This window comes from Cystoisospora suis (genome assembly GCF_002600585.1).
Source record: "Cystoisospora suis strain Wien I chromosome Unknown contig_1733, whole genome shotgun sequence".
In the NCBI taxonomy this organism is placed as follows: domain Eukaryota; phylum Apicomplexa; class Conoidasida; order Eucoccidiorida; family Sarcocystidae; genus Cystoisospora; species Cystoisospora suis.
The window spans coordinates 234-20,609 of record NW_027154533.1 but is presented as its reverse complement, the minus strand read 5'-3'; the positions used below and the strand labels follow the sequence as shown (position 1 = coordinate 20,609).

General features: G+C 54.0%; 4 protein-coding genes across 4 annotated transcripts; 2 read left to right on the top strand and 2 right to left on the bottom strand.

Moving 5' to 3' along the window:
• The first annotated feature begins 2,850 nt into the window (after positions 1 to 2,850).
• CSUI_003835 (uncharacterized protein) lies at positions 2,851 to 5,442 on the top strand. Its single transcript, XM_068064030.1, has 2 exons — positions 2,851 to 4,912; positions 5,350 to 5,442. Exon 1 carries the CDS (start codon positions 3,947 to 3,949, stop codon positions 4,304 to 4,306), a length of 360 nt encoding a protein of 119 aa, XP_067923993.1. The 5' UTR covers positions 2,851 to 3,946; the 3' UTR covers positions 4,307 to 4,912; positions 5,350 to 5,442.
• Positions 5,443 to 5,664: 222 nt separating this feature from the next.
• On the bottom strand, positions 5,665 to 8,502 carry CSUI_003834 (rhoptry kinase family protein rop28). Its single transcript, XM_068064029.1, has one exon. It carries the CDS (start codon positions 7,989 to 7,991, stop codon positions 5,973 to 5,975), a length of 2,019 nt encoding a protein of 672 aa, XP_067923992.1. The 5' UTR covers positions 7,992 to 8,502; the 3' UTR covers positions 5,665 to 5,972.
• A 1,312-nt stretch (positions 8,503 to 9,814) lies between these two features.
• On the bottom strand, positions 9,815 to 16,988 carry CSUI_003833 (uncharacterized protein). Its single transcript, XM_068064028.1, has 5 exons — positions 14,306 to 16,988; positions 13,549 to 13,692; positions 12,806 to 13,033; positions 12,015 to 12,113; positions 9,815 to 11,322 (listed from the first exon to the last, which is right to left on the bottom strand). The coding sequence occupies exons 1-5, from the start codon at positions 15,770 to 15,772 to the stop codon at positions 10,339 to 10,341; spliced, it is 2,922 nt and encodes a 973-aa protein (XP_067923991.1). The 5' UTR covers positions 15,773 to 16,988; the 3' UTR covers positions 9,815 to 10,338.
• Positions 16,989 to 19,252: 2,264 nt separating this feature from the next.
• CSUI_003832 (methyltransferase) lies at positions 19,253 to 20,167 on the top strand (the record flags this gene model as incomplete). The annotated part of the gene is made up of 1 exon (XM_068064027.1): positions 19,253 to 20,167. A coding segment is annotated over exon 1 (660 nt), but the record flags the coding sequence as incomplete, so codon positions are not given.
• Positions 20,168 to 20,376: the final 209 nt, after the last annotated feature.

Below are 20,376 nucleotides of genomic sequence, written 5' to 3'. Positions count from 1 at the left end.
TCCCATAAGGCGCCTGCTGACTTGCAGGCATCTACCAGAGCAGAGTACACTCTCTGGAAACGGTCGTCCCCGTCTTTGATATCACGCAGGTCATTCAGAAGTATCTGGCGGGGGGACAGTCCTGATGGCGGTGTATCGTCCGAAAGCCCTCTGACGGCGCTCTCTACTGAACAAATGCTGTGTCGGCCTGTACGTGTGCTTCTCTCTTGCCTTGCGACGGATGCAGATCTGGTGTCTCTTCGCTGACGGCAGCCGTCACCGTCCTCCGCATCGTCTGCAAGCTCATCTTCCTCAACGTCCTCGTGTTGAGCGCCCCCATCGGAAGACGGCCGCCGCTGGTGACTTGTGGGAGACAGAGGGGCTTGACTGTCCTGAACTGGAGTCCGTCCTACCGTGTCTGTGTCTTGGGACCCGTCCGCGCAGTTGGATTCCCTCTTTTCGGTAGGCGATTCCCGCTGAATCTCTTCTGAGGCGACTGCAACACTTTGCTGGGCTGGGCTAGCTGGTGAGGATCGTAGGGAGGGATGCGGGGGGGGAGAGCTCGGTAGCGGACGTGAGCGGTGCGTCAGGAAGAAATCGTTATCTTCTTCGATTTCTTTTCTCTGCTCACGGTTTACTGTGGGGTCTCCCGAGATGAAGGCGAAGGAGTCGGACGACGTCCAAGGCATGATTGCTAGGGTAGGGCCCCACGGATCAGGTAATTCCCGTGCCACAAACTGATAGAGTCGTGAGCATACAGGAAGTGTGTAGTGGGAGGAGGGGTGCGGTCTACCGACAAGAACTGAGGGCACTACGTGAGACCGCCCACTCGTGTGGGTTGGACCGTGCTTGAGGAACCAGGGAAGTCAGGACTACAGAGTGGTGAAAGTGGTTTCGGCTGGAAACATTCGCTAGCTGTGGCAGTCGCACTTCCAAGAATCTTGGACGCTATGCTGGTTACATCCCGCGCAGAAGCCGCGCACAAAGGGAAGGGGCAACCGTTTTCTCGCGCCACGTGGGTAAACAGTGCGGCCGAGGAGTCAAAGTGGCTATCCAGTTGGAGAGGCAAGCAAACCTGCCAGCATATCCAGACAAATCCCTCTTCCGTCAGTTCGAGCAGAAGGCCGGAATAGTTGCGGCGGTCACATGTGGCCGCCGTTTTTTTCCAAGTGGTGACGCCAGCTGCAGTCGTCTAGCTGTAAATGCGCTGATGTAAAGTGCTGCCCCCCACAACCCGTGTCTCCGTCGCATGCAAGCATCAAAATGGCCGAGACATGAGGCGCTGGGAATCGGGTCAGTATTCAGCCCAGGTCTGGGTTCTCCATCCGAGGAGTATGATCTCGGAGCAAGAGCGGCATTGCCGCGTGGGCTGAAAGCGGAGGGCTCACGAGAGCCCATAACCTGCTTGAAAAATGGCACTGCAAAAAGTAAATTTTCGTCCGACTTGCAGCCCTGATCCGTGTCCCGAACGAACCGGGAAAAGGAGCTCCCAGGCAGGGAGGAGTTGTATTGCACAGTGGAATTTTTGAACAGGGGCGTCTAAGGACGGCTTGTGCGTCTGATAGACGGCATGCCTCAACCTTATATCTCATTTCTTCAATAGGATCACCAACCTGTTGGCGTGACTGCCTGCACTCGTACCCCGTGCCGCTCCGGCCCCCAAAACCGCGGGGCGGTGCATGCTACGTATCGAGCGTCCGCAGTCAGCTCGTGTGCAAGCTTGGACAGAAACAAACACTGGGACTTCGCGCGATGACTTCCATCACTTGCGCTCTTCGGACCGAGTCCCGCCAGCTTGGCTGGGCGCCTTCTGCGCAAGCGCCCTGTCCGAGGCTGAAACTGATAGCGGGCCACCAGGCGTAAAACAGTCACGAGTCACTGCAAGCAGCGGCGTGGCAGTCGCTCTAAGACGACTGTCCCGCTCGTGTCAGAAGCTCAATAGACAGGTGTAAGAAGGGCCTCGACAGCGCCAGCTGAGAGCCACTGCAGTAAAAGTCGGTGCGTGGGGGCACCTGGGTTGCCAAACCCCGCACACTGCGGTGAAAGCCAAACGCCGAAAGAGTCCCGCCGCATGTGCTGAGCTCACTGGCACACTGCAACAAAACACCTCCGGTGGAATCATTCCTCGTCTATGTTGTGCGCCCAAGCTCAACGCCCTTCAACCCAGACAAGCTTTGCACAACAGCTCACGCAAGTCGTCTCACGGCCAGAAGTCTCAGAGCACACAATAAGAACACATAAAGATAGAAAATAGGTAGGTGCGGGCTCCTCCACGCCCGGGACGATCGGAGACAACCTCGGAGCTCTCTTCCCGAGCAAACTCCTGCCGCTTGCTAGCGTGCTACTAAGGAGAGTTCCTGATCTGCTGCGGAAGGTGAGCACTCCTCTTCATTTCTTAGAGGATCTAACTACCCTTCCTTTCTCTTCTTCCGTCACCGTCTCTCGCTATGATCTAACACGACGCATCGGGAGAGTCGCGTCTCTCTTTCCGCCTCCCCGGTGTAGCGGGCTACGAGCAGCACTACGGACTACCACTAAGTAGTCTACTACGGAGCCTGCACCGCTGCATCGGGGCTACCCGAGCACGCAGCTCCAGGGAGTACTAACCGGGCTATCCCAGCACCCGGCTCCCAAGGAGTACGAACGGGAGTGGACGCACTCCAACTCAGGAACACATTTCTCGCTGAGGAAGTTTTTTTCTCGGGGGCACATCACTTCTCCTGCAGGCCATCCAGCTTTTGTGGTATCCGAGGCAGCGAGTGTGCGGGGGCCCTGGGGTGAGCTCGTTGCCCCGGGGTGCGACCACTGATTCCGCTAACCGCTCCAGTGCAACCCGGCTCTGCCCCACGGTCCGCCCGTTCTCAGCTGCGACAGCTGCCCACGTTGTACTGGAACTACAAAAAACCTCTTCTATCGAAAGCTTGAGTTAATGGAGTAAGGGTCTTTGAACTGATAAGGAAGACGCCTTACTTAATTCTACCCTTGTCTCCGGGCGGCGGCACGCGGGACTGCGACTTGGCCACCGGTGCACCACTCCGATTGCGTAGCAGGTTCACTCTCTCCTCGGGCAGCTGTGGCGCCTGCTGCAACCGCGCGAGTCACACGCATGGGTGCTAGCGCCAATCGCTCAACAGCTAAGTAGCGGCAACGCTGTTTCACCCCGACTGCCTTTAGTTTCGGGCACAGTGTGGCAGGGCCCCATACTGGGCCGTCACATATGGTCAATGCTGAAACGAGCCACACCTTTTTTCTTCTAGTGATTCATCGTGAAGCACACCTCCTCGGACGGCAACCGGAGTCACTTGCAGGGGCCGAACGGTCCTCGTAGAGAGCAACGAGGACGATCGTTCTCCGGCATCTGTAGACGGGTCAGAGGGCCCACCAAATGGGCATTCTCGGTCACCGTGACCTTCCCCCAGTTTATATGAAGCCTAGCCTCTTAGGGCGCCCACTGCAGTTGCAGAGGCACCCTTCCCTTCATTTTGGAGTTGGCGTACACAGTTCGGCGACGGCCATTCGTCGGGCTCTTAGCTTTGCGGATGTTAGCCGCTGAGCGAGTAGGCAACATTCCAGCTACTTGCGTAAAGCGGCCTTGCGGGCTCGTTTTGTCGGCTTTTTTCATTCCCGCCACCTTCTCTTTCGCTGCGTTCCGCCTGTCTACTCGCCCCGAAGACACGGACCAGCTTACCAGGCGAAGGCTCTGATGCACATGATGTGGCTTGGCGGTTTGGAGAGTGTTCCTTCGTTTATACACTCCGCGGTGGGGGTGGGTCCTTCGTAGGTGTCTTTTTCAGCAAAGTTTGTTTCTCTCGAACGCTGCTTTCTTCTTTGTAGAGAGACTGTCACAGGTCGACAGGCGTCGACTCCGCGTAAGCCTGCCGTCAGTATACGTGTAGTGCAAAGCCAGCCACCGGCATCACTTTTCCGCGACTGCCACAACAACAGAGCGTACCGGCTTCTTGCAAGCATGTGCATCTTCAGTTGTATAGTACCTGATTTTCACTGTGCGTCGTCCCCGCTGACATCGTCGGAGGAGGCTGCCGCAGCCGGAGACAAAGTATCGGAAGTGGAGCCGGGGCGAGGGCGTGGGTCCGCACGCCGGCAAATAGTGCCACGCCGGGGAGGCACTTACTCAGGTCATCACGCAATCAAGATCGAACCCCTGGTCCGGGTTGATACACCGTACCCGGCCCTGACGCTGCATTTCGTGAATCCCTCGAGCGGCAGCCGTGTCTTCACGCATGTGTACTCTATTTTTCCTTCGAGGCGAACTTCTACCTTCACTTTTGTGCTCCCCCATAGACACACCACCGGCAATGCTGCCTAGCGCAGTGCCTTGCGACAAAGCCATGTGTCGTGTATTCACATCTTAGAGGGCGAGCCCGGGGACTGTGCAATGGCATCTGGGTTTCCGGCGTCGCGGGGTGTAACGCAGCGCCCAGGCTCGTCGAGCAAATTGGTACGGTGAAGGGCTGGCAGTTTCGGCGCGGGTCCAAACTCGCGAGCCCAGTACCTACAGGCGTTGTACGACAATCCTGCAGTTCGAGAGAAAGGACAGCTCGATGACACGCTGGATCCCTTAGGCGGGGCTGCTGACGACAGGGGGGGCCGTCTCCAGCGAAATCAGATGGCGTACCCGATGGTCGTAGAGTGAGCGGTCTGCTGATCGCAGAGAATGGTGAACAGCTGGGACAGCGCGCGATAACGTGTGGACTAGCGGCTTTCATCATACCGGGGCCGAATTTTCTTCCAGTAAAGTGAGTGAGGGAATTCTCCAAGTCGATGCCGTTGACGGCAGGTCCCCAGACGTTTGGGATGAGCGTGACCGGTCTTTACCTGGTGAAGGCACGGGCGCCCTAGAACCAGCTGCAAGATAACCGCTGTGGCAAGATCAGGACGCAAAGTCCTCAAAGCAGACTTCGGATTGGAAATGGCAAGCCATTTGGATTCATGAACACAGCTACAGCAACTTCGAACGTGTCTGACGTGCTTGCCTCAGCGTACACGGCGGCCCGCCTCATATTCTCACAAACGGTAGGGGAGGTGCAGCTCCCGAGCCGACACCCAGAACGCCGCCGCTCAGAGACTTGTTGCAAAATCCCACCTGCTGTTCACCCGCGTGTGTTTTCGGCACCCAATATCTTACCTCTGACTCCATGCAGTATCGTTGTCGCAGGACTTTTCATCTGTTCTGCGGACGGGTGCAAATTCTGCACCGACACCGCCCACGGCAGAGGAGCTCAGGAAGCAGGGTGTGCCTACCCCCCTTCTTTTGCGCTACTGCACCTGCGTGACTGAGCGCAGCGCAGGGCGAATCTGCTGGTATGCCAGTTTCTCGCCCGCTCCTCGGTGTGGTTGTGTGTGTGCCAGAGGACAGCTCTGCGGCCCCACGTCCTCTTCCGTGTTCCTTCGGACCGAAAGTGGGTGCTCTCATTACGTTAGAGCTTCGTCTAGGAACCACCACTGTTCAAAGCGAGACCATGGGTCGCAGAGCGAGAGCATATCACTGCTCATGAAGGACTCCGAAGGTTTAGCTCGTAGAGTCAGTCCTCAGGAAGCCAGGCAATACATGTGACGGCAAGGCTGATTCTTGCAACACGCATCTATATGAGTGTCACCTGAAGAATATGACGGCAAACTGCCAGCTGGGCAGACGCACGTTCAGGCAGGAGAGTCGGCTTCGAGACCTCAATTTACATCAGGTCTACTACCGGGAATCCGGCAGATCGTCACCCGCACACAGAAGTCCAAGATTGTAGCTAGATACGTCTCCAGTGACCGGGTACGGTGACCTGGCGCATTGGCACAAGACACTCTTCAAGGTACGCTTTTTTGAAATGAGCTAGTTGTCGCTACACGGTTCCGGTCGAGCGCGCCCCGCTTGGCTTTACGCCAAAAAAAATAGCCTTCCCCCTTTCGTACAGGTAGCTGTCGCGGCTCCCCTTCAGATAGAACAGTACACGTCACAAATGGTCTAGCAAAGAAAAACCGATTTACGGCACATCAAGACCCTCCACGTCTCGGAAGAAGGAAACTTTCTCCACCAGCTTAAGAGGTGTCCATCGATCTCTTCGTTCTATGTCCAACAGAGCTTTGGCAATGTTCAGGAGACCTCCATGGTTTCTGCAGCGGCGTTCGTGCCAATCCGACCGCCGGAACGGGGCAATTGCTTTGTACAGCATTGCCGCAGCTTCTCGAGGAGCATCCGGGTGTCCTGAGGCTAGTATGTCGTCACTCTGAAGGCTTAACTGCGCGAGCTTGTACGGCATCATACCGTCACATAACACTTGGAACAGTATCACACCGAGAGCCCACCCATCTCTAGCAAAATCGGGCGGCCTCCTCGAGTCTACCACCGCGCAAGTAGCAGTTTGCGGGTCAAGGTAAAGTGGCGTGCAGTTGCCACATGGGACTTGAACACCTGGAGAAGCTCGCTGCATCATAGTAAGATCAGTGAGATACATCTTTCCAGTGGGGTGAATGAGGACGTTTTCGGGCTTGAGGTCGTTATGGGTTAAGGCCAGGCTGTGAAATTTGGCGAGGAGTCTGACCAGCGCGTACACCATGTACGCGCGTGTGTCCATGTTGAGCTGAGCAGGCGGAAGATGGTGGAGATCCGGGCCGAGAGCGTGGAACCCGGTTAGGTGATTCATGAAGTACAATGACGTGCCATCCGGGCTTTCGATCACATCTGACGGGACCTCGAACCTCTCCGACGTGCTCGGCGCGTCCGAAACTGTCGGTGTGCTCAATATTCTCAAAAAATCCAGGGGACATAGAACTCCTTGCTTGTCTAGAAACGCGAGAATCTCGTCATCGGAGGCTCCGGGCGACAAAGTCTTCACCTTGCGCCCCGCCATAAGCAGTAGTTGCCTGGTTTCGTCTTCGTCGTTGGCCATCTGCTTCAACTGCGCCCAGCACTCCTCATCACAATTACTTCGGAACGTGTACGGAATTTTTACCGCGAATCTTCTCGCCCATTCCCTGGCTGGCGCTTCAGGACTCTCGACGAGGACCACTGCACCGAACGAGCCCATACCGAGCGTCTTTTTTCGTATCAGATTAAACTTGTTGCCGGCTCCGTCCGTCGCCACGATCGGTTCCCCCTTCGGCCAGGCTGACTCCATTGCCTTTTCCCATCCAATCTTGATCGTCCACCGTGCAACTCCTGCTTTAGCGGACTCGACAAAGCTAGTAGGAGAGAGCGCACTGCCATGGGTGTCCGGGAAAGAAGACAGTGCCCCCGAGAAAGGAGACTCTCTGAATCTGTGGGGTCGCGCCCACTTTTCCACGGCACCAATCTGCCAGATCTCGTGGTCGGCTGCGTTGTCATCATGTGGAGCTCGCCGATCAAGGAGCGGGTACCTCCTGAACCCGGTCGCTCTCTCAAGAAAAGAAGACATCTCAGCTTGTCCAATGTCTGGTACAAGTTGCTTGACCAGGCGTACCAAGTTTTTCTTGCCCTTGCGAAGCCTGTCTTCATGCACGCGGGGAATAGCTGACATGTCTATCCATTCAGGGGCCTTCGGAGTTCCGGGACCGGGCGAGCCAGGAGGAGATTTTCCTCCCCCTGGCAGTGCTTCCGGTGCGCCGCCTCTTAACAGGGCTAACATTGGATACTGACGTGACGCCCCGGCTGGAGCAGAGGCAGTTCTCGGCCTCCTAACTGGGGCTAGGAAATCGGGAATGTTCTGCCCAGTCACCCCCTTTGCGGAGGACGCCCGAGGCTGCAATCCTGTGTCCAGCCCGGTGAGCAAAACGTTCCTTCGCGGCGTAGGGTTCGACAATTGTCCTAGGAACCTACTATAGGCGACACCGCGCTGCAGAAAGGCTGCCGCCTCAAAAGCAGTCGTGGATGTGTCCGCCGGCGTCCCCGCCACATGCGGCTTTACACCGTGTTTGGTGGGCTCCCAAGTGGATGCACAGTGGGAAAACTCTATTCCGTAAAGCACGAAGAAAAGAGTGAAGGGGCGAAGACCCCGGAACCCGAGGGGAGACATTTGACTGCACATTTGAAGAACCGAAATCGATAGCCCGTTCTACGAGGGGGTGCTCCAGCACGCTCAAGCTAGCGGTGCATCCATGAGCTTAAAGCCCATAATTTTTATCGGACGTAAAGGTACTCGCATGTAGGATACTGCGTCACTTCGAGGGAACACTACTTGAATCCACTACGCACAGAGGTACAAATAAGTTACCACATTCCTCGTACAGAGCAGACACCAAGGACATAAAACCCGTTTGAACATAGGCCGCTCAGTCTTTCAACAGCTCGACAAAAAATCTGGAGTATGGGTGGGATGAGACCATTTGATTCTCGGCGTAACAGGGCGACTCTGCAGCTTCAGCCGCGAGTGCAAAGAAGCTCTCCACAATCCTGCACGGGGCGTACTCAGAGGCCATAGTGCAGCTCTACAGTCTAAACGAAGCAAATCAAGAAGTTGTGCGTTTCCTGGCTGCTGTCTTTGCAAGACGCTCACCGGACACGGGCGACCACAGACCGGTTCTTCGAAAATAAGCGGGGTGCCGCCCGCAGCTAGCTAGACACGAAGCACAGCTCTTTGGCTACCTGGCGGACGTATCACGTTGACCCGCGGCCCTGTGTCCGGAGGAATCGCAGCAACCTCCAACGGTACTGCGCCCGGCTTTGTCTACGGACCAAAGGCCGTCCCCAGTCATTGCTCCTTAACGACAATTTCTTCGTTATCTAACAGCAAAAAAGAAATCTATCTGCACTCTCCGTCGCAAGACGAGGTTGTAGACAGCAGTTGACCGACGCTGCGACTTCTCCAGGTGCTCCCTTGGAATCTCTATAGAACGGAAGCGTCGTTACTCCTTTCCGCAAGCGTCCAGAAATTCTTTTCCTGGGTGCGGGTCGCGGCCCTCCTGGGAGCCGCGTGTTGTCTTCTCCAAGAAGTTACAGAGGAGCCAGCGTTGAACTAGCCGACGCTGCTCTTTAGGAAAAGGTATCTGTACTTTGACGGCCGAGCAAACCGAAGAGGGGTTTCGACAGAGAAGTACACTGCCTGTCCATGGGCATGACGCAAGCCCTCTGCTCACGGTGTTGAAGATCGCGCAAGAGGTAAGTATTCGGCTCCGTCCCAAATGCACCGGAGGTCCCCCGGGCGTCCTGAGTGTTGGCTCACCTTCACTACCCGGCAGTCGGCAACACGTACACGGCTGAAAACAGAATGGCTCTCGGAAGCAGCACGCTGTCTCAGTACGCGCTCCCGCACTGACGTAAGTGTGAGGTATCAGTCTGACCGCGGCGGTTTAAGACCTTCACTGAGGAAACTGGCGGCCGCAGATTAGAAGAGGTCGTCTGCAGTGGCTGTTAATGTAGTGACACGTAACTGTGACTGCGCAAAAAAGTAAACTGCACCGCCACCACAAACGTGTCTTCTCCAGGTAGCGAGAAGCACTGATCCGGAGACGCCGCCAGCAAAGCAAGCTCAGCCCTCCTCCAGTGGGCGGATATTCGGAAAACCGGGGGAGAAACGTTCTGCGGCCGACTACCTGACGCGTCCGGGAGTCAATGCTCTCGCTCACGTAGACGGCTAGCTCGTGTGTACAGGGGACGAAGCGGCGACCGCACCAGACACGTAATGGCCACGTCACACCGCATCCAAGCTGTTTGTACCGAAATCACTCCTTGCATCATTAGCACAAGGCTACGGACTGCTTCGAGGATGGCGTCCGCACAAAGCAGCGTGCAATTTAAGTGCAATTCAAGCACGCCCAGCATTGCTGATTCGTCCCGGAGTTAGGCCACCCTTCTCAAGCACGCCACACGGAGCTCGAACGACCTGGTCGCGGGGCCTCGGCACGGGTAGGTAAACTTGTTCTCTCCCAGACCATTGACTACTGGCGAAGCATTTTCATGTCCTCGCAGCCCAGCTGAAAAATAGACCGGGCGGCGTTTTTTTTCCGTCATTGATGAGAGTTTCAACACCGAATCCGATCCGAGATCGAGAGGGGGATTCACCGACACTCTGTGCGGTCCCAGTGACCACAAAACCGCATCACAACAAACTGTGGGGAGTTGTTAGGGTGCCAGGTGTCGGCGCGACTGAGGCTCCCAGAAAGCCTACGTACGTTCTACGGGGCGCACAATTTAGAGGCGTCAAGACACCCAATCCAGTCATTCCCGTCCAAGCAACTGAATTGGCTGCTGCAGGTCGGCGCCGTTGTCCCCTCTGCAACATGATAGAAGTTTAAAACTTCTAGGGTGAGAGCGCGTAGCATGATGTGTTCCTGGACAAGACGTGCTTTCTTCGTCGACGCACTGTGTGTGCGAGAGAGTGTCAGCACGAACAACGTCATTGGCACCACTCAACACTCACACCGATTTTCTTTTCACTAAGGACTCCGGTCAGCCCAAATTTTCGCCTTTTCAATACAGCTTTGAAGAAGCTGTCTAGCATCTCTTGTCGAATACGAGTACTCCGCTAAAATCTCGCTTCTGCCTCCTTCCCCTCCGTCTTTCCTTGCCCTCCTCTTGGAGAAGTAGATCAGTAAACGTTTCAGACACGCGGAAGACTGCACAACCTTCGCTCGTATCCCGGCATCCAGGAAAGGTGCCTCAGAAAAGCTGCTCAGAAAGGCGACCAGCGCTCTAAGCTCAGAAGCTACATTTGAATATTCATCTTTTTCACTGGCACTTGGAGGAGAACCCGCTACGCCAGTAACTGCGTCTTGCATATTCACTGTTGGGGGGAGGGCAAGCCGAAGACAGATAGGCTTCCAGCGAATTAACGAGTAGTCTTTCTTCTTTCCTTGTACTTGGACACCTACCCAGTACGTTCTTTCTTCTCCAAGTTCTAAAGGCTGGACTGCATCGACAATCTGAATTTTCTCCTCTGCTGCCGCGTGTTCATCCTCTCCGGGGTTCATCGACGAGGTGAGCAAAACGGTCTTCGTCAGGACCGATGACAACGCTTCCGGAGACGGAATCAGAGCTCCTGGTGGCCCGCCTTGGACCGGACGATGTACGTACACCCGAATTTCCGTGATTTCTGTAAATGCCGAGTCCCGCGCGGAGGGAACATAGACAAAAAAAACACCGAGAGACTTTCTCCTAGGAGCGATTTCGACGGAGAAATCCGGAGAAAAATGGCGAGTTGGGAGGGGGATGGACAGCGCAGGGTCTGGTGTATTGAGTGGAGAACCCTGGGACGATGGCACACGACTAGATGCAGGAGAGGATGCTTGACAAGCGGATGGAGCAGCAGAAGCGCTAGAAGTAGTAGACGAGGGATCAGGCGGAGGAGGCGGAGGAGACCATCCAGAATCGATACGGCGCTGCGAAAGAGTTTGAAGCGCCTCATCGATAGCAAGCTGAAACTGTGGAGATACAACAGAAAAAACCACAGAAACCATCAGGACTGAGTTCTGAAAAGACGTGTTTTCCGACAAAGGAAAGGAATTCGCAAGGCCTTCAGTGCCAGCCGGCCTTCACAGAGAAACGATGCCTAAGGCAGACTTGGGTGGGATAGAGAGAGGGCTCCCCCCCGCGAGCACTGTAGCGTAAATACACAGGTGACTCCCGAAACTGAGTAAAGGGTAACTAGAAGTATAGCCACAACAAATGCGGTACACCTTTCGTTCTTTTGAGCAGCTTCGTGAGAACAACTCTCGCTGTTTTAGACCAGATAACATTCTTTTTATGGGACTCTGCAAGAGTTGCCTGTTTGTGATAAATCAGTTCTCATCTCTTGTTTCTCTCTCCAGGCGGGGGAAAGAATCTCTCTCTCCCGGGTAAAGAGAATTGTAGTTCCACAGGCGCTAGTAGTCCACCAGAAGAAAGAGAGATCATGTGAGATTCCACGCCTTTCCCACACGGTCGAGAACTTCTTCTGTGTCGAGAAATGTGCGAGACGATAGGGCAAAGGGGTGTCAGTCAGCTGTTGGGCGGAGCACCCCGACGAGAAAACGAAGTACAAACAAAACACTAGGCTTCCACAGGGAGGACTGCTGGAATACTCAGTGACTAGTCAGGAGACCTTCACTTTGGGTTCGTTATGAGACGAGCTTACAACTTTGAAGGCTTCTGTAGCCTTGTGAAGGAGATGCGGAATGCTGTGAAATTTATCGGGATGAAGGAACACTCTCCACTTCTTTCTGACGGTCTCCACCTGTGAACATTCAACAGACGCGTTCACGACGTTTGTCTTTTTTGAACGGCAACGTCTACATACCGAGGAAGTTCTGATAGGACAGACCGACTACGCTTCCGAGAGAAGATGGAAGACTGTACGGACAAGGTCAAGAACCGGACCAGGAGTAACAGAAATTCTTGGTACTCATGGATCTAGATACGAGTATACACATTCTACAGGACCCGCATAAGGCATGCAATGGTTGGTAAATCTTCCTCCTGAATTACGAGTCGTCACGCCCGTTCAGGATTGAGACAGAAGCGAGAGAGGAGGGATCCGCAGAGACGACGCCAAGCGAAGAGGTCACTGTCTTCCTCAACTGTCCGTGTGTTACGACTACTACCATAAAGACGTCCCGTCAACTCAGGCATCATAGGAGACAGGGGACCAGGCAGACAACAGAGCTTCCCTTGTTCTGAGAGCTAGGGCGAGCTTCAAGTGAAAATCGAAGAATTCTGAGAAGCACGAGCAGGTAGAGTTTGGGTTTCTCCAAGTGTTTCGCAGTACATCACTAGACATCTACACCTTCTGCAACAAGCACCCCTGCAGGTTCCACACGGAGACATCGGAGTTCAGCGACACTTCAGCAGAACTGACATGGTGATACACTTCGAAGAAAATCCCAACCCTAACCCTAACAACAACAACAACAACGGAGAGCGACTCACAGCCTGAACAGTCGCTGTCTGGGGGTTTAGACCGAGAAGGTAGAAGGGATGACAAACACTACGTTGACGAAGGAGAGCTGTCATAGCTGCAGCAGATCCTGGTAGGGCCGCACTGACAGCGACTGATGCCTTTTCTTGTTCTTGCATGCGCTCGTTCACGTAAGACACTATCGTAGCTGCTGCCTGCGTCTTCTTCATTGCGTTTTCCTCCGCAAGCTTCCGTCGCGTCTGAGATATCCCACCCGGGGGAAACAACAAAGCACAACCAACAGCTTCTTCATTTGCCTTGTGCCAATCATAGATTCTTCATTTGCTTTGTGGCAAACGTAGATACCGCCGAAGCGTGTATACATACACGACCCAAGTACGTAATGGCCTCTACGGTCTTCACAGTCTTTCTGTCTGCATCAGACCACCCGTCGGCCCAACACGTTATCGTTCTCGACTGCCTCCCGGACAGCACGGTCAGTCGCGTGCGACGTGGGCAGCCCCTTGAAGCAAACGGGTGCTGCTTGGCGTTAAGGCGCCATCGAGCTTGCACGGGATCGTTTTACGAAAAGCTCGATATCACGCCTGCAGCCCGGGACGGGAATGAAAGACCTTCAAACAAAGGTGCACCTAGAGATAGATCCATACATATAGAGATACATACATCCTTACAGAAACACGCCCTGTAGTTAGTTAGGATGCTGCCATAGCTACAAGCACTCGCTCGAGGGAGCAGAACACACAGGCAGACTCACACGATCCTCTTGCCAGCGGGAGAGGCACCGCTCAAAGCGAGCACAGGCATCGGCAACGACTGCCGGTCGGGGAAACAAGAAGGGGGGTAAGGAGGGCAGACGGAGAAGTTGTTGTGTTGCCTTGATACGGCACTCAAGAAGACGCTGCAGAACAGGTGCACCCCAAAGGCAGGTCTAGCCCTGATTACAGGAGAGGAAAACAGTATCTCCGATTCCTTTTCAAATTTCAGCCGCCGCTCCTCCTCTTTCCATGTATCTTCTTTTTCATCTCTTCTCTCTTGGACAAGCAGTGTAGACGAACTAAGAGAGGAAAGCAAACAAACGAAACGACTCCAATGCGTTCGAGGTGGTTTCCTTCTTGTGCGGGGTCATCTCACCCGCAGTCTCCCTCTCAGCCGGGCAAGGGATGTCCTCCCGCTAAGACTAAGGGGCAACCTGATGAGTAGTAGCGAGCATAGTCTCTTCCCTCTGAACGAGTAAGGCGGGTGCGTGATAGATGCTGCAGTCTTGTGTGCTAACGTCTCTTCAACCCCGACGATGCGTCGGAAGCTCCTCCTTCGCCCAGCTCCCGTTTCTCATCCCCGCGAAGTACGGGCTGGGCTGAGGCCAGCACCCCACATGATAGACATGAAACCTACGGCGGCCACACACACACCTACGTCGTCACTACAAGTAACCGACATACACAAGCAACCGAGCGTACTACGTTACACAGATTCTCATATATGATACAGGAAAGCTTGATTCTCCAACCTACGTCCTCGAGTGTAGAACTGACACCGGGACCTCTGGCTTCGGCGTCTTCTTCTCCTGTGGATTCTTCCATGCCAGCAATAACGACAAGTGCCTTTTTCTTTGTCTGCCCGTCTCTGCCCTTCTCCTCGATGCCGCCGCCTTGAGGTGACGAAGGCTCTCCGAGAAGCATATGGGTAAGACCTTGCGCCTCTTCGCTTGTTTTCATGACACGTTCAATGAGTTTTCTTCTCCTCATTTCCAGCTCAAGAACAAAGGAAGCCCAATGCCTGACAATCCTCAAGGCCCGCTTGCATCTCTCTGGATCACTTGTTGTGTTTCGTCTCCTCTTCTCCACTCCTTCTGGTGTCTTCGGTCTTGGGCCCTCCGGATTTCTCCCTTGAGAAAGCAGGAGCTGCTCAACTGTCGTGAAGCGCTGGACAATATGGCGGCGCCATCGGTTACGACATGCTTCAGCCGATGTGAAGAAAGCAGCTGCCTCAGCAGCAAGCAAAGAGTTCTTACGATGATGCTCGCCGTCGGACACAGGGCCTATGTTTTTCTCTGTCTCCATTGACCCCCTTTCTATGTCACAGGAGACAAGATCTCTTGACTCAGTAGGCTGGTGCATATACAGCACACGGCATAGAACATGAGAAAGGCGTTCTAGAAACTCGTCTGCTCCTAGAGCAGGGGGAGGATTCAAACCCTCTAACGAGCCTAGCAAAAATCCAGTCACATGATCAATCACGACTTCACGATGAGGGGGATCTGTACGAAGCTGTTGTTTTCCCGCTTCCGTCGTTGAAGATGAATGGCATTTCTCCTGCTGTTCTTTGGTTGAATCTGCACCGATTTGATCTCCCCCGGATGTGTGACAGCTTTTCTGACGGCGACTCGACTCGTTCGGAGAAAGATTCTCCTGATCTTCATCGAGACATTCTACCTTCTCCAATATGGTGTCGTCTTCAGAAGACATGCTGGGGTGCCCCTTCCCGTGATCATCGGGAAACGAGAGTTCCTCGCGTCGGGCTTCACTGGTTAGATTACGGCCCTCCTCATCGAGGTCATCTGTTGAAGCGTCCCTATGCAGTCTTCTTCTTTTTTTGGCCTGAGTCAGGCATGCACTGGCATGTCTTTCCTCTCGAAGAGCTGAAGAAACGGCCTCAAGTCGCCTATCGGCAGCAACGCATAGCGCATGGAACATGTGCGCGTATTTAGCGGGAGTGTCCAGTGCGTTTGCATCCTGAAGAAGTTGATGGATCGCACAGAAACTGAGCAAGTCACCGCCCGTTTCTCCTTGACATTCCTGTTCTGTTGCCGGTGAGGATTTGCGTCTGTCGCTCCTGCTCAGGCTCTCCAGAACCCGTAGGCAAGCTAAGGTAGGAGGCGGGAGAGATTCAAGTGACGAAGCAAGAGAGGCTCCCGACGCTTCTACGGTCTCCCGAGATACAACGGAGCATCGGGGGGAAGGAAGCGAGGGAGAAAGCATTTCGTCTTCCAACAGAGAGAGATACGACAGGTTTGGAAGGAAAGGAAAAACCAATCGGGTTCAATCCATATCAATCGATACGCATCTTCCTACTTCCGCGGGAGTGTATGAATGACTCCACACGAAAGAAGAAAAGGAACAGGTACGCTGTGTAACCTTGGAGAGTTAGGCTTGTCGCAATGAGTTCAGAAAGCCATGACAAACCAGTCTACTCATGCTGTGTTTTCACTCGGCCAGTCACTGCATGAGGGGATGCTTGAAGACATCCGAGCTCCCCAGACTAAACGGCATTTCATTGCATGCCGCAGCTGAAGGCACGCGTATACAGGGGCTGTCTTCTGTTTACGCCAGTGGACTTCTTGACTTCGGGCCAGTGCACTTCTCGGATGTGAAAGATGGGCACCCTGAGGTGCTTTGAAGCGTGGCAATGGATGGGGAGGTGGTACGGAAACAATTAGCGTGTAGGGGGAAGATACTGAGGATCTTCAGTACCTGTACGCGCCTCCAAGTGTCAAGTCGAGGTTGATGGACAAACTTCAACACCTTGTACGGCCAAGTGAAACATGCAGCATAGATTTGTTCGGAACAGTTCGACGGCAGCTTCGTGCAACTGAGAAGGGACCACAAAGGCGGCCAGTGACCAGCCTTCACCGTCATACCCGGAAGGCGTAGGAGGGCGCTGAAGGTAGGTATCTATGTGCCTCCTTCTATCTAGCTTGGCCGCACCTTTCATGCGGCCTCCAGTGACACCGTCCAATGGAGCGAAAGGTGGTCACAGGCCCTCGGTGCTAATGCAGAACTGGCCACTCTTCTGCAACGAACGCAGCAGAGCCCGTCTTTGAATCTTAGTCCCGTTCGCCGCTCAAACGATGATGAGAAGCAGGGAAGGACGAACACAACAAGGGACGGCCAGGTGCCGACGTTGGGGGGCAGACTGGAATTAGCAGTGAGCAAAGTGAAAAGACTATCAACAGTCTACTGCGTCAGGTAAACATGCAGAGAAGACTGGAATGTCACAAGAGACAGAGCCGCATCGCCAAGCACACGGAGAGTCGGCCGTACACCTGAAGCTCGGCAAAACAGCAAGCGAGCATAAGGTTTGTGAAGAGTGTTACACCTCCGTTTCGTACAGCGCCTCTTCAGCACAGTCACACGAAGACACAGGGGTGAGCGACCTGCCAAATTTAACGAAAAGGGTAGTCAGATACGAGAAGCGACACTAAGTGATCACATCAAGGGCTTGTCCACTAGAGATGCCAAGGTGAGGTCTTCGCTACAACGCTGCATGCACGGGAGAGATATGCACACGTTTTTCGCGTGCGGGACTTGAATCGGGTACCAGATCTGGTGGAGTCCTCTCTCTAAGCTTTCATTTCGTACCACGTGACGAACATCTGGAATGCGATTCTGGAGATGCACCAGAGATCCTGTTTTGTCTACTCCGGGCTGTGTGCGTGCATTACCTGCCTGTTGCCTTACTAAATGCGACGGCTGTGTTGGGCCGTCAACAGACGCGGGCTCCTTGGCCAGTGGCAACGTGTTGACTGCGGTCATTGTCCCAACGGATGTGAGCCGCGTTCACCTTAGGACTGAAGGGATCGTCCAGTTGGACCGCCTCTGTCCTCTGTTCTTCTGCTCGGCTACTCTGTTCGCCTCCTCGCTGTCTGCGGCTGTTCCGTATGGCTGACATCCCGCTAACGTCTGCCCCTCTTTTAGGCCTGCTGCTACCACTTCAGCATAGGTTTTGCTGACATTCGAGACACCTCCCGCGTGCATGCCATGCTTCGCTATCTCACTCACACATCCAGTGGACAGCGGTTTCGCCTCCACCCCTCCTAATGTCACGAACGCCGGCTACACTGCACTCTCGTCTTGTGTTGATGCGCCGCACACACACACTCGCTCCTCTCTCGCATTTTCCGCCGACCTATTCACATACTCGCACTCACCAAGAGCAGAGCTGAACCGGCGGGTGCACTACCCGTTCCAGTCGTCTCCGGTGGCTGCGTTGAAACCGTGGCAGGCCGGAAGGGAAGTGAATGGAGCGTGGTAGCAAGGGCAAGCGACAGACTTGACCCGTGCGAAGAAAATGTTCCCTGGAAGAGGGGAACCGATACTTGGAGAAAACGGCAACGGCGACGCAATGGTGCCCTATTTCCGCGTCCGGCGAGCCGACTGGCCAGGTCTGCGCCGCTTGTAGCACATCTGATGTCGAGGGAGAGTACGGTGCGAACATCTCTGGACCGCGACATGCCTCTACGTACACGACACCGCTAGTAACGTAGAGGACAAGAGACTTAGCACTCCTGAGTGTTCACCACCTGGACACTGCTGCGGAGCCTCCTGTTCCGAACCGGAACTGCGTGATACCGTCTCGGAGCTTTCCATTCTTCCCATGCGCCACCGGACCACTGATTCATGGTCGGGTTAGATCCTGTGGACGCTGCCATCGATGGCTCAGTCCGTTGAGCCGGGAGGTCAGTAGGGGTGTCAGCTGATAGGCCTCTCAACATACAGTAGAGGAGAAAGAGCCTGTCCTTGCTGAGACCGTCCCTTTCACGATTTGTGTCCCTGCCACGTTCGCCACGAAGGAGTGCCTATTTTTTTTCAAGCTGACGAAGTGTCGCCCTTGCAGCCGCAAGATGAGAAAGAAGGAAGACGGTAGGTGGCGCCTGCATGTCTATTTTGCGTGCGCTGTGCAGGAAACAACGACTTTGATGTCGCTTGCGCTCGTGTCCCGCCTGCCGTGCAGGCTTGCCGGGCCACCGGTCAGACACACGGGTTGGCTCGTCTCGTGCAGAATAGTACAGACCGTAGCCACTGTAAGATCAGGCAGACAACTGTAGGAAGGACAGCGACGGAGAGGATGACGTTTGGCCAGGTATAGCTATAAGAAGTAGGCAGAGTCTCCAAGCTCTGGAAGACACCACGCAACCGGGAAACGTTGAAGTCAAACTCTCGGCCATCTGACAAGGACTAGGACAGAGCGGAGGCGCGGAGGAGGTAGGCGGTCACTCAACTTGCAGCAACCGGTTGTATCAAGACATGTGGACACCTGAGGATGGCCCAGAGAGTTCGTTTCCACACCCTCTCTCCTGCTTGTCGAGTTTAGGGTGTAGAACCTTCTGCGTTCTGTTTTCATACCGTCAAGCCTTTCGCGGCTGTCTTCTGCTTCCGCACCCTCTGTCTCTTACGGAGGTCACCGCCTCCGATAGAGAGGAGCTCCCAGTCTCTCTCTACTTGCCTTCAAACATCTTCCACAACGGAAGACAACGGCCGTTCTTTGTCTACCTGAAGCACTTTCCGTAGAAGACACAGAGGCCCTGCGTTGTCGGTAACAGCGGGTAGAATCTCCCGCTGGGAAGCGATCAAGGCCCAGGGGGGGCGTGTGCATGCCCTTCTGCGCACACATGCATCCCATGTATGAAGTGACTCTCCAGCCTCTGCTCTCAAGCAGACATTTGCCTCACTTTTTTTAGGACTGTTTGTCTCACTAAGTAGTGTTTGCAAGGAAAGCGGAAACCGATGAATTGGAGATCTGACGGAGAGACATGTCAAGAGGCGACAGTGAACAAACGAGAGATCTTTGTCTACACATCTGTACTCTATCGCATCTAGGTTTTGCGCTTCTTTGTAAGATATGTGTAGCTCTCTTTTTCCTGTTTTATCTTCTCCCTGTTGTCGTCCTTCTCAGTTTCAAGAAACATATTGCTCCACCTTAGAATCTCAATGTTATGACGCTGGCGACCACTTCCCCTTGTCTCACGACAAGGTGTACCTACACCCCAAGTCTCAGGCTGAAAGACGGGAGAAGGATGACATATCATTGCTATAGACAACCAAACAAGCTTTCCAGATCTCATCGTGCTACTTCTTTTGTCTTCGCTTTTCCAGAGTTTATACGTGGACTGAAGAGAAGCGACAGGATTGGCAACAACATCTACTGGTCTTCTTACGTACATACGAACTCTTCACCACGGCCGGCGCGCCGTTTCTGTACAAATCTTGTTCTTCTTCTATGTTCTTCTCTCCGGCTTTTCTTTGATAACCCCTCAATCCTTATCCATCGATCATCTAGCTTCAATGCGAGACTAAGTCGAGTCTGTTCTGCGCCATCATCCCTCTTTGGCCACTCTGTTACGCATGGATCCTTAGACACGCAGACATCAGAAGACTACGAGATAGAAGGAAAAAAGAGGAGGAAAAGAGACAGCAAACATGCTAGTGAAGATGTCGAGAAAGAAAGTAGGAAAAAGAAGAGACGAATTTCCTGGGAGAGAAAAGGAGAAGTCCCTGATGAACCGCTGGAAGGTGTCGTAGCTAAGAGAGCTGGAAAACTTCCAACAGCCAGGACAGAAAAAAGAATGAGAAGTAAACCCCCCCGGCTTAGTTCAGGTGAGTGAGCCTAGGCCTTATATCTGCAATCCATGCGGTGTATATACACCGCATATGAACATAAGCGAACTTATATACTGTAAGTCTATTTATCTACGTCTTTATACATACACGTATCTGCTTTATGGCGCCTTTCTCTCAGATGGAAGGAAGCTGGTCTCTCTTCCACATCGTCCGTCGAAACATCTATACACGTTTCACATACATCC

Bases quoted from the DNA above. Each gene is read 5' to 3' on its own strand.
- CSUI_003834 (XM_068064029.1), bottom strand. From the start codon at position 7,991: ATGTGCAGTCAAATGTCTCCCCTCGGGTTCCGGGGTCTTCGCCCCTTC.
- CSUI_003835 (XM_068064030.1), top strand. From the start codon at position 3,947: ATGTGCATCTTCAGTTGTATAGTACCTGATTTTCACTGTGCGTCGTCC.
- CSUI_003833 (XM_068064028.1), bottom strand. From the start codon at position 15,772: ATGCTTTCTCCCTCGCTTCCTTCCCCCCGATGCTCCGTTGTATCTCGG. The intron at 13,693-14,305 runs GTAGGTTGGAGA...CCTGTTCTGCAG, and splicing joins TCAGTTCTACACTCGAGGAC to CGTCTTCTTGAGTGCCGTAT. The intron at 11,323-12,014 runs GTAAGCTCGTCT...GTATCTCCACAG, and splicing joins CTACAGAAGCCTTCAAAGTT to TTTCAGCTTGCTATCGATGA.